Source organism: Tribolium castaneum, chromosome 3 (assembly GCF_031307605.1).
Source record: "Tribolium castaneum strain GA2 chromosome 3, icTriCast1.1, whole genome shotgun sequence".
Classification (NCBI taxonomy): Eukaryota; Metazoa; Arthropoda; class Insecta; order Coleoptera; family Tenebrionidae; genus Tribolium; species Tribolium castaneum.
The window spans coordinates 17277331-17291081 of record NC_087396.1 but is presented as its reverse complement, the minus strand read 5'-3'; the positions used below and the strand labels follow the sequence as shown (position 1 = coordinate 17291081).

Here is a 13751-nt window from a genome sequence, read left to right as displayed (position 1 = left end):
TAACAGGAATAGAATTACGGTCAGAAAAGCAATAAATAGTGTGTAGAAATCCCGTAAAGTCAGCAAAAATTTGCATAACGGCAAACATTCCTCGGCCAGGCCTCGCGTTAGACCCGATCGAATAAACAGCGAGAATTTATCGATTAACGAGAGGCCGAGTGCACCTGCAGTTCTCCTCCTGCAAGAATCAGGGCATAATTTGAAGCGCAAATATTATTCCGGATCGGGAGTAGGTTTCGTAAATGGAAAGCACACATTTCTAATAACGGCAAGAAAAATAAACTCGCAATTTCGTAATCGTATTTTCTCTGGCAAAGCCGCGTGCCCTCATCAGCTTATTAAAGTAAAACAGTATGTTAATTTCAGCATTGTTCGTTGTTTATTCAAGGGAAAGTTCGAACCGCCTTAAGACATCTGTAATTTAATACAACAAGTCGCTTTTAATGTCGAACAATTCCGTTCTCCATCATCCATACGAAAGTATTCCGGCTTCCGGGTGAAATTACGCCGAAAGCCCGACTTGAAGATGATTTCGGCATGCGAAAGAGGAATTGTGAAAGACTTACGATTTATATCGAGAGTAACTGAACTAGAAATGGGGGCCACTAGATTGTTGTTGGATGCTTGGCAAGTAAATACGGTGTGAAGATGCTTCCTTTCAAGCTTTTCCAGGTGGAGGATATTTCTGACTCGACGATCCTTTAAGTACTCGAAAGAGTCGTCGAGGAGAGCATTCTCTTGCCACCATGTCACCCGCGGCGGGGGACGACCTAAGTTCAATAAAAACGGGGAAAATTATTTTAAACGCTTTAACAGCAAAAATTATGGTACATAGGAGACGATGATGGTTAGTTCTCGTTTCACGGTTTAACTAAATTAACTCAACCTAATATTAGAGTGGAGCAGTTCGTTTCAACCAGAGTTGCAAATTGCGAGAACTGACCATTAGCATAGAGCTTTAACCAAATTTTATTCACTGTGAAGTTTAAATGTGTTTCATCAGCTTGTGCCTATTTAAAGCAAACTGTGATTAATTTTGAGTTTCCATTGAATTATTAAAACAAAAATCACAGTTTTGAAGAAAAATGAGTTTGATCATACCCCTACACCATAAAAAATTCAAAAGCGAGCATCATAATTTAACATTGTTAAATAAAAGTTACATTTTATTTTGTTTACCTAGAGACATTAAATGAAATTTATTACAGGCAACCGTAATAAAATATAAAAGTACATTGCTTTAATAAAAAATGTTTCCAGTAAAATGGTGATGCATTAATGAATTTTCTGGTTCATCTACGAAGAATTTTTCAGTTATTTTTACGTATTCATACAACAAAAAAATTAAAAAATCCCACTTGTTTTATTTTGGTTTCTTAGGCTTAGTCTTTAGCAACATTTCCAAAATATCTCACCGGTGTTTGTATTTGGAAAATAAGTTTGCAAATTAAGTGCAAACAAACCTAACTTTCCCAAATTAACAACAAAACTTCCCGTTTTTCTCTTTGTTTTAAAAATTCCTTTGTGCTCGAATTTCGCCATTATGTGTAAAACTAAAGCCCTTGACTAAAGAGCAGTTTTGTGGCGAAGCTCCAAGCAGATTATTAAATTAACTCACCTCCAGTGGCAACACATGTAATATTGACTGAAGACCCCTCATTATACGGTCCTAGAATGTAGTTGGAGATATGAACGCCCGTCTCGTCGAGTACACTCAGTTGATCAGGTGGAACTGTTACAAAGATAAGAATCTTAATTAAAAACTAATCCTGGTATTCGCAAGAGACTCGCACGACTACAATTAACTGCGATTAGGCTCGAGGAGGGTTTTTTAGTGTGTAATTGAGACTTGAGGCCAACTACAATTAATGCCGAGCTGATTATAGCAATTTGTTTGAATTAAATAATTACGGTAAAAAGTTGCATGAAAATGTAATTTGCTTTTATAAACTTCTTGGCCGGACGGATTTATGGCCGCAAATTAGCTTCCCAAACTAAAAAAGCAAAGAGTAATTTAATTCGAGGATGCATTGCTGCTATCATTGGATAATATTTAATTTCATTTTAAATTCGCAAAAGTAAAATACGAGATAAAACCGGTTAGAAAATTCCCGATTTTTAATCCTTTTATTAAGTCATTATGGTGGATGCGCCGGGCTATTATTCTTTTCGATACTTTAGAAAAACTTCATAAACTCTTTAATTACTTTATAACTTCTTACCTGCTCTATAAACTACGCGGGCAAAAAACTAATAGTTAAATCGATGCGTCTCGGGGGTTGTCGGGCCGTTTGGATTGTCTTCAAAGCCATCGCTCAGATTCCACCTCATGTCATTATTCATTTACTTAACGCCCTACTTTCTCGTTTACATACCAACAAACCTGCTGGAATTTATGGACGACAATTAAACCCAGCGCAAATATTCGTCGTGGTCGGTCGGCCGTAATAGATGCAAGAAGTGAGAATTCGCTTTGTCCGCTCGTTAACTAACTAATTTCGACCGGTAAATTCGGGTTTCCGGTAGAGATTACATCTGTTTCTGACCCAGCACTTAATCTTTGAAAATGGCCGTCTTATGACAACCGGTGAATTATTATGAAACGAACGAAGAAATCGTGCCAACGATAAGAACCAAGACTGTAATGGTATTGAATTCTTATCTGATGCAATTTTTTCCGGTATGATGGAGTATCTCGTTATGCAAAGGGAATTTGAATTAGTAAAGCCGAGGGAATTCCGAGACGTCAGCTAGTTAGCGTTATGAGGGTGATAAGACGCAGACAGGGGAACGTTTTCATTATTGTCGAGGTTTTTTCATACGTGTTGGAGTGGTCCATTATTCACCCGCATCTTGGAATCTTGACGGATTCAGTGTTATCTAGACGCTTCAATAATGCTCAACAAGAGCAAGTTTAACCATCACGGATGCAAATGCAAAATTATGGTGGATGCGCCGGGTCAATATTTTACAGTGTTTCAATAATACACATGCAAGCACTAAAATTATAATTTTAGTTGTAGAAATAGAACAAACTAAAAATCAAAATGCAATTTTCTTCTGTAAAAGTTCATTTGGCTTTAAACAAAGTGAGGCAGTAAACACTAAAATTGTCTCATTTAAGTTAAATTAGAACAGTTTATTGTTTCCAAACGAATTTGATATGCATTTGTCGTCTCATTAAAACCAAAACCTTGTTGTACAAATAAAAACATTCGATTTTAAATAATTTAATTTAATTTCAGACAGCCATTGTATTTTTATTACATTTTCATGTTAATATTGACAATGAAATACGTATATACTAAAAATGAGACGAATGTGATATTTGCTTAAAATTTTTATTGTATGCAATAAAACGTAACAAATTATGAAATTAATAGTAATTGATAAAATTCTGCTCCAGAATTTTAATTAAAATTGCAAACGAATATTTTAAATAAATAAAACAAGCATAATAATATATTTAATTATTGACTATAGTTTGTTATGGATACTCGAACGTAGGGTGTTCAGTAATAAATTTATAACCTCTATTTATAACTAATTATGCAACCTGTATGAATTGATTTTTTGAAATGGAATATCAGATCGGGAATTTTTGTTTGCCAAACAAAGCAGATATTAACGTTGTCAAAGTCAGTTTTTGTCATGTTTGGCAAAGACATCGCGATCTGCATTTCATTTGAATGGTTTTATTTCGCCATATTTACATACAGTAATGAAACTGTTTGAGTAATGATACATTTCGTGTATCTTTCACATTGTCCGCATCGCAAATGAAATCAATTCCCGATCGAAGTTTCAATCAAAAGGTCGGCGACGTTGCTAATCCCGATCGCCGGTGCACAAAATTAAAACCCTGCACTTCTTCAAAGAGCCAACTTTTAATCACATGCCGAGCCCAAACTGAGCCAATTTAAATTTATTTCGAATATGTACACATTTTTCCGTTTGATGGTCTCGCTGCTCATTCCGGCCAATTAATTTGGTAATGGCATCCCGCGGGGTCGTCTTTTCGGGGATTTTTTCCGGATAAAACCCGCGGGATATCGTACTTTTTATGTTTCTGTAGCAATTATTCCCGACTGCCTTAGATGCGACAAATAGATGGATCGAGATGAGAAATGGGACGGAAACTAAGCGAGTTTCAGCGATTCTCGTAAATCAGAATTAATGCCAAGATAAATTTCAGCCGGCACTTTGAATCATTTACGTAGTCGAAGCGCACAATAGAATAAGTCACCTCGAGTGGCCTCAAACGATGCACAATTGCACCGAAATCGGACAAATAATAAAATTCGGAGCAAAAATCCATAAATGGAAATATTTCACGAGTGTGACACGACACAGAGGTAAAAAGTGGAACATAATTTAAAATAACGGCCATGACATTGCCAACAGCTCATTAGAGAGAAAAATAAACAAAAATTGTACCCATAACCGCTGATGCCGCAATGCAGATAATTTACTACACTATTAATGGGTCATACTGGAGCGGACAAATCGACATTTTCGTCTAACTTTACATAAAAACTTTTAAACAAGTCCGTTATATTTAAACAAACTAAAACTTTTAATCGATATATTTTATCCAAATGTAAATTTACACATGACAGCGAGTTTTCTTCTTTTTATGAAATAAATCCAAACGTAGGAAATTACTTTTAATAACACAAGTTAAAACGGGTACAAGGGGTTCACCTTATTGAATCCTTTACTTAACATTTATGTTTTAAGTAGATATGATCCAGAAAAACTGAAAGTATTATTGTTCGTAATTTGCAACCGGATTCGATTTTTATTAATAATTATTTGACGTACAACGTCAGTCTGATCAGCCTGTATTAACTTTGAACAATAAAAGCTACTGGTTCTTTTAATGATAATATATACACTGAGGTTTTTATTTTACTGAACATAGCACAACATCACACATATCACTATTAATCCAATGCTCAGTTTTACAAAATCCATGTCAATGCATTGCATGTTCCATAGAAACGCTAATAATGTTCAGCAAAATAAAATTTTCACTGTAGGTATATACCTACATTTCTTGGTTTTTTAAAAGTAAATGTAAAGGTAATAATAAAGAACAAACTTTAAATGTTTCAATAACGTGACTTCAAAGTTAATAAAGCAAATAAAGCGAAACTTATTTTTAGTTCATGACTGCCCCTTAATGACAATATTTCCGCTCGACTTTAAATTGTTTAATATCTCCATTTTTTCTTGAATTTAATATACTTCATAAGCAAGGAAATGAGTGTCACCGCAAAATAAAAAGTCGTAATTAATTTTCATACGTATGGCTGGGGACCAATTTTTGCGCGACGTGTTTAATGTTTGTAATAAAATAAATTGCTTGATTAAAGAGTTTATGAAGAATGTTGCGAGTTGAGACTGGCAGGTAATTGCGTTATTATCAATTTGCATTCGAAATTTTAATTACGTAAACAAAAATATTTACGTATTTATGAAACAGCAAACAGAGTTTTAATAAAGAAAACATCCCGCACCTTCATTTAAAAATGAAAATCATCATCCAAAACAAACTATTTCTAGTTAAATTTCTGGCGTGTTAATTAAGTTCGTCCGAGTACGTCTCTTACGATGGCTTAATTAATATCGTAATCTGTCGGCTTTCGAGCTGAGATCTGTAGTTTCTAAGACGATTAAAAGCTAAACTCACTGATAATGGTCAAGTTGACTTTAATGTTCCTTGTAGGAGTTTGTTTAAAGTCGACTCGGCAGTGATAGATTCCCCCATCGCTGTCTCGGACACTGTCCAGTGTAAGTATAGCTGGTTTGTCTTGATAACGGAAGTGAGCTCGAGCTCCCAAGACACTTTCGTCATGCCAGTGCTTTCCTTGCTCCGGCAGTTTATCCCGGGAGTCGAACCTGGAAGGACAACAAAGTAATAGATTAGTGGAACAAAATCCTCAACAAATAGGGACCAAATCGACCAGTGACGATTGGATCATTACGACGGAAGAAAGAGATCACGCGTGCCATTCAAACGTCAATGGGATTATCTTTTCGGACACAGTGGACACAACAGACAGTTAATATAGATAATAGTTTTCTATTCTTTTCCCAAACAGGGCAAAAAAGTGTAAAACGTTGACCAAAATAATTTGAAAACTTTGAAAACCTTTTGCATTAATAAATATTTTGAAATTGTGCCAAAAATGTATCTCGCAGCAAAATCTCTCTCGCACTATTCGTTCGATAGTAATAGTTTTGTCGGTGTGATAAATAGAACTCAATTTTCTATGTATAAATTTTCATTCAGTTATGAATAATTAGAAATACATTCCGGCCTTTGAGCATGATAATTACGCCATTGCAAGTTGGAGCTGTCTCCCACCGGGACATTTCCTGTTGTTTCTCTCGAAATAATTATTCACAAAACCCGTTCTCCTGTTGCGGCACCTAAAACCGATCGGCTATAATTAATTTTATTTCAGGTTCGGTGGCTTTTAAGTAACGATTTCGCGTGATTTTATCTTGATCTTGATTGGTTATACATTTTTGTTCGTTTTGCTTGCACTTCTGATACAAATCGAGTTCATTAAAGGAAATTCTTTAGTAGATCTGTGTGTAGATACAAGTTAAAGTTATTACATTATGTATTTTTGAAGAAATTTCTTTTTATTGGTGTACATTTGTTCTCTTAACTTTATGATATCTGAGACTTGCAAATGGCTTGTTGTATTCAAACAGCAATAACACGTATACAGGAGAAGGTATATTTTTGCTTTCTGTTTATTTAACAAACTTCTTTATTTACATTGTAGCCGGGAGAGTTTAAAAGGGACTGGAGGATAAAATGAAACTGATATATCCTGAATTGTGCTGTGGGCGATCCCAACTTTTGAACTAGTTCAACGAGAGACCAAGTTGTTTAATAGAAAACGCTTTCATAATTGAACACCAAAAATTTACTTTTCAAGAGCAAAATCCTCGGAACACGGTTTAATTATATACAGGCGAAAAAGACGCTTCGAGGGCGGCCTCAAACCGTTCCTGTTAACGATGTATAATTTCAAACACGTCCACTCCACAATAATCAACACGCTGAATTTCAGACATTAACATGTTGTTATTCTAATTGATCCAAATTCAACGATTTGGTTGAAACAAATTTAATAATGGCACTAGACATTCATCAAGACCCGCTAACCGGAACACAGCGTATAAATGTACACAATTACAGAAAGCATGTACTGAGTTAATTACTTACGAGTATATGGGGGTTTTACGATTCTCACCCTCCTTAAACCATATGACTATATGCATCTTGTCACCAGGCATGGATGGGATAATATCGCATGGTAATTTCGCCATGCCACCCTGGACTGCCTCAACGGAATATGTGGCGCTTGCTGAAAAAGAAAAAAAAATGAGTTGTGGTATTACTCTGACGGGAATATTCCGACGTAATTTGAAAGTTGTACCAGACATAACATGCACAAATTTGTCCTTTTATAACAGCGTTCTAGCTGCAATTGCGGAGATATTTAAGCAGAAATGCCGTCGACTCTTTTATTAATAAGACATTAAAGTTAATTAAATGAAAAACATGTATTAAAATCAGCTAGAAGCTAGTATTAGTTCGTAGGATTTGACGCAATTGTGGTAAGTAATAGATAGCTGGAGATTAATAAATTGTGAAAGTCATTATTTGGTGGTTGTGGCACAAAGACAATTTGCAAAAGGGCGCGTATGTCATTTTTGTCGCATCCGTGCCGACAATTTGTTGCAATAAATTCCCTAGGCGATGGTTTTTTAATGAAGAGCCTGTCCTCTTTTCTGCGGCAAACTGGAAATTAAGAAAAGTTTTATTGTTGTTTGAATAAAATTTCTTTAGCAGAAATTTATGTGTTACATTGTAGCGAATTTTTTCAGCGTGACGAAATGAACTCTTCGCGATTTAAAACCGGAAAAAACGGCAATAATAAATAATTGAAGCTGGCGGCAATAATTTCCATCGTGCCGTCAGTTTTAGTGCTTTTAAAATACCTCGGAGTCGCCGTAATTTAGTCCAACTCGGACATAAGTAACATTTATTAAAGTTAAAGCGTCTATTAAGAGAAAGGAGCGCGTTTCTTCAGTTCCACCCCCTGAGCCGGGGTTAATGAGGCGCTAAGAACGGCAAGAGTGACCCGAGAAATGCATCGTTTGACCTCGGGAGAGATCATAAATTCGAACGGGTCATAACGAAACCACTCCAGGAACTGTCTCGGCAATCTGCCAGCCGAAACGATGCCAGATATCCATGGGCTTTTCGATTTTCAAATTAGGAGGGGCCATTGTGAGTGCTAGAACTGTAAATGCGGGAGTTTAACAGTAGTTGAAAGTTCGACAACGTTATATCAGCGAGTGCTGCAATAAGGACGTATCTATAATTTACAGACTCGTTATATTCAGAGATTGCAAAATGCGAGATGCTACCAGAGTTTTGGCATTATTGGCGATGAAATCTCGAATTCGATTTGCTTGTACCGATATTCGACTTCGATTGTCTCCAAACAAGATATCGGAGTTAACTTTGAGAGCCAGTTTTCACACTAGGGACTGCTCCATACTGCAAAACTTAAATTACATGCATTGCAACTAATTGAAACACCTTGCATTATACCTGGAGTTAAATGGAAAATAATCACACATTCCACTTAGCGTCCATTTTGCTAATACTATTGATTGCCAAACAACGATAATATTCATAAAGCACTTTAATCTTTATGTTAAACCCCTAATTTCAAATTTAACACACAGGAATAAGTTATAAATCTAATAACATGTAATATAAAATTAATATTCAAGGTGCAATTTACATTGAAGCACGCGAAGTAATGTTTAAAAAATAAGTACGATAACAAAACAAAAAATAATTCGCTTATTATTATACTCTAAAATCGCATTATGTCATTGGATTAAGTTAAGCGTTGCTAAACCGCGGGTATACTAAGTAATTAACGAATTTTTCTGCGTTAAATAGGATTTAGATTTGTTACTATATATTACCTCCGAGTGAACATGAAACAATAGCTCCAGGCTATAGTAACAGATAAATTAGCAACCTCAGACAAGTTAATTTATAAAGGCTATAATGAGGTGATTACACGTCTACTTGATTAATCGACTAGAAAATAATTTTGCCATATTTTGACAATTTTTGGTTTTGTTTTTATGTAAAAAAAAACACGAGAAACAAATTCCAAGTGGAAAGCAGCACAATGAAACCACAGTGCGGTTTTTATTATATTAGTCCTCTTATTGTTATCGCATCTGCACCAGACTTACGTACATTATTCAATTTACAATATTGGCAACTGCAGAGAGCTCATATTGAACGACTCCCTTCTTATCCAATACGAACTTTATCGGTTCCGTATCAAATATTATCTCGGCAACTTATTATATTGAAGGCAAACTTACTATCCGACACATTTCCGAAAAGCTCCACCAGCTTTTCCGTCCAGTAGATTTCGCTCACTTGGGTTGTCGAAAATATGGAATTAAAATAGTTCTTTTTCAGTGGTTGGAGCTTAATATAATGATGATGACAGAAGAATATTAAAGCAGGAATTTTATCAAAAGAAGGATCTCTCGCGGTTTAAAGTGTGCATTTAATGAACGCACCTGACGTAAAATAAAGATTACAGAAATTATGGAGCGACGTTGACAAATTTATATTTCCCAAGCTACCAAAAGTAGAAGCAGCCTCGGCGGAAATAAATAATTTAGATAAAAAATATGTATTCAAGAGTGTTGAACAAATTTAGTCACAATATTTGGTTCAATACGTAGAATTCTAAGCCTCGCCTTTGAGTGAAAATTGGTATTAACTATAACAAGCTTTCAGTGCGGAGCTTGTTTAAGTTTCTTCTGAATGTTTAGTTTTCGCAAAAACGTCTCTGGCAGAGCATCCTCCTGTCGTCAATTTCGTCGCTCCGAGTTTTTCGAGTTAAAACTAGATCAATACCTCCGCATTACTAAACAAGAATCAGTTTTTGTCAGTCTACAATGACGCTTTTTGGGAGCTGTCTCCGCCAAGTTTGCATTGCTTCTTCGAACGGCAATACAGTCATATAAATTCCCTTCTAACTGATAAAGCAAAACTTCAAAGTTGAATTACAGCCAACACAACTTGTCAACAATTAAAGCACAGATAACAAATTTATTTCCCGAGGGAAGAAGCCGAGGGTGAGATGAACATGTTCGAGTGCTCTCTTTGTACTCGTGTCTGCTACAAGACACCACAACTCACTGCACTTTCCGATGTGCGAGCCTCCAACGACACTCCGCCTTCTAAAATATCACCTCTTGCTTTCTGACGCTGTCCACTCCACCGCTAATTTCAATTTCGTTGGCACGGTGGAAAAACTAAAAGCACTCGACGGCCGCGACTAAATTAACTGTTTATTTTAAAAGTGGAAAGAGCCAGGAGGTTAAGTCGAGTAGTTCATTTTTTGCCAGCTTTAAATTATAACCACCAGGGAGATGATAAGCGCAAATAAAAGTTAAACACTACATTTGAGCAAAATGCAGATAACATAAATGAGGACGGGTTTTCCAAACTGTCTTTTTGAGCCAAGTTTTTGTAGAATCCGATTGATTTCAACGCCAGTGGTTAAACTGAAAGCGCTTAAATTACATTTAGTTTGATCCTTTGACAAGACACGCATACCTCCTATGATATAATATATAGCAATTTCATGCAAGTTGTACCGCTCAAAGGATTTCCCCATTTAACATTTAATGCCCTGAGATGATCTATGAGACATTAGAGGAGAAAAAGAAGGAGAATGCTCGTCATAAAGTATATTTTCGGTTGATCGCCTGATATTGCAAAAATATCTCATCGCACAAAGAAATGTCAGCTCAATCAATAATCCGCGTTCAGCAATAATAATATAGTGACAGCGCAGTCTGCAATAATCCCGACGTAGATTAATCACTTTTCTGACACTTCCTGGTTAATTTGCATTCGGTAGCCGGCGAATTGAAAGCTGTTGTCCCATTTCATCTCAGCCGACGTCTCCAGAAAGCTTTTTGCGGCTCGTCTCGCAATCATATTTGTTCCTCAAACCAACCCAAACAATGAATTCGAAAAATAAAGTAAAACCCCCTTTCTTCGAATTTAATTTAGTTCTCTACATAATACCATCTCAGCCGTGAGGGTATAATATAGACACAAATGTTTTTAATCTGGAAACCGGAAATCGCTCCAGTCTACTCCTGTCTTAGCCTTTACTTTCCGGCACTCGAGATTCAAGACGCGGCCGAGACTTGACGTGCATATTAAAAGAGGCCATGCATCTATCTCTCCTCTTATTGTTATTCTTCTCGCTAGGATTGGCAAATGTGCAAAAGACATTGCGAATAGATAAGAAGTTAACGAGGAAGCGGCCGTGAAGAATTTGGTAAAATAATCTGGGAGTATATTGTGTGGAAAAAGATTCGAGACGAATTCAGCAAATCGCAACAAATTTCATACCCAATAAAATAGCGCAATTAAAAACGAAATTGTTTGACTTGCTATACGATTATTGCCATGCTAATTGGATTTTTTTCGATGGGGATATACGAATAAAAGTGCGCGTGTTGGTAATTGCCGATATTATCGATCAGAATCTCACGAACGTGTACAGAACATGCCACCGCGTAGATCACATGGAGCGATAGCAAACTTGTTTAATCCTGTCTAGAACGACTATGCCGCAACAGGAAAAAGTTTTTTGCCAAGCAATAACGATCCTATTTGCAATCTGCAAGGGTGGGTTTGTAAAAATTTCTAAGCAGTTGGTGTGTTGCTCTCAAGTTTCTTGTCCTGATTTCGCTTTAATTTTGGGGCACCATGTAATCGAGTTCGAAACAGTGCACAAATGTCATCCAATTTCCTTCCTGATTCCTCAAAGCGCTGGCTGTGTACTTTCTCTGGTGATTATTCCGACACTCGGTCTAGTGTTTGCACCTCCATCAATACATCAGCAGGTACAAAGCCTCTGTTGGTTTAGAACTTCATTTATAATAAGAGGATGTAAATGAAATGTGTCGACGACTGTGTGTATTTATGTACGTCAGGACTGCTTAACTAGTAACAGGAGGTCGGTAAAGTGTAAACAGAACCGTTTGCAGTAGTGGAATTGTTGACAGTTATCCGGGTTCGCTTAGTACCGCGAGAGTGTGGATAGTAGCTCAGGGTTCGGTGATTTACACCGGCGGATTTGGACGAACGCCAAGGATAATTCACCGATGTTAAAAGCTGCGAGCTTCAGCAGACACCAGTACTCATATTTGGGACCAAATGTCGATATTGAAAGTGGACGATCAAGAGCTAAGCTTTCCACTAACACCTCCGGTTAAGAGCTTTGTTTCACAATCTTCTTTATCGCGCTACGTGGATGTGTATGTTTGATTTAAAATTGTTGTTTTGTTTACTGGTGCACAATGCTTTTTGAATAAGCTGATAAAAGACTGATAATTTTATCAATTTCAGTTGGGAATTGTAGCTATTCATGTAGAAATGCTGGAGCATGCGATGCTTACAATAATGTAAATTTATTGAGACGTGAAACAAAATGGAAATAAAACCTGAAATATATTCAAACAATACGTCTCAAAGATAGGCAAATCTAGCGTTTTGATCATTCTAGTACATAATACAAATCGCTACGAGTAAAGCACAAAAGTGGAGGAAGAAAAAAAGAATAAAAGACTAGAGGTTAAAAATACCACAAAACAATGTGTGAAATTCGTTTCATTTGTTCATAAATAAACATCAGTTTTATAAATGTAAGTGATTAAATTCTAGTTGTATTTTTGTTTATATACTAGTTCTTTATGTTATCCTTAAATTATCCTGGAGGGAAACATTGTTTACTTAACCTGCTGACAGCGTTTCCACCTGTACAGTTGTAGAATTTTAATTAGCCTATAAGCACATGTAAAATATTCAGTGTTATTCCAAGTGCAGAAACTAGAAGCGTGACTGGCGGCGATTCACTTTCAACGTGAAAAAATCAATTGTCCCGTTACAAAAACAAACACTCCAAAAATGACCCTTCGTTAGGTTTATCTAAACATATTTGTTGCGAAACTGCGATAATTTATTTTATTTCCATATATCACGGTCCCACTGTTGACAACCTAACGACAATATTTTTCATCCATTTGCCTACTCCCCCTCGGACACTATCCGAAAAAAGCCCCCGATCGGACTGTTACAAATAATACCGAATAAGCAATAAATTCAACATGTAATCGAAACAAATACAAGCAATTTCGAACCGTCACAGCGATTTAAACATGCGTTCAGTCTCCATCAGCGAGACGTGTCGCCATGAACTCACCCAGAGGTCACCCTGCAGAAACGGCCAATTATGACGAGTCTGTCCTTACGGTACAGTGATAACAGTCTCTAATTAACGGCTACTGTGATTAATTATCATTGGTATTGTCATGTTCTATGATTGAATGATGGAAGATACGGTAATTACAGATCGCTCCGAGGGCTTTTCGTGTCGTTAATGCGGACCTGTAACTAGGGTTAAGTGCAGACCCGCATTATTGCCCTAGGTTTTGTGCAACTTCTTTCGGATTCGATTAATTATTCAATTAGACGCGGAGACAGGCAATACAACCAATATACTTAAAAGCTCCATGGAGGAATCAATTATTCTTTCAGCTGTCTCGAAACCAGGACCGCAAAAACATGTAAACAATTAAAATAAGCACAC

The 13751-nt window shown here is 36.5% G+C and overlaps 1 protein-coding gene across 3 annotated transcripts in view; it reads right to left on the bottom strand.

The window, feature by feature from the left end:
* LOC663132 (hemicentin-2) overlaps positions 1–13751 on the bottom strand; it is a 113365-nt gene that overhangs the window by 47155 nt on the left and 52459 nt on the right. For all 3 annotated transcript variants that reach the window (XM_008201545.3, XM_015982112.2, XM_015982113.2), the window contains exons 2-5: positions 7250–7391; positions 5696–5904; positions 1619–1732; positions 567–770 (exon numbers count right to left, since the gene is read on the bottom strand). In XM_008201545.3, the coding sequence (XP_008199767.1) occupies positions 567–770; positions 1619–1732; positions 5696–5904; positions 7250–7391 (669 nt within the window). The remainder of the gene's footprint in view (positions 1–566; positions 771–1618; positions 1733–5695; positions 5905–7249; positions 7392–13751) is intronic.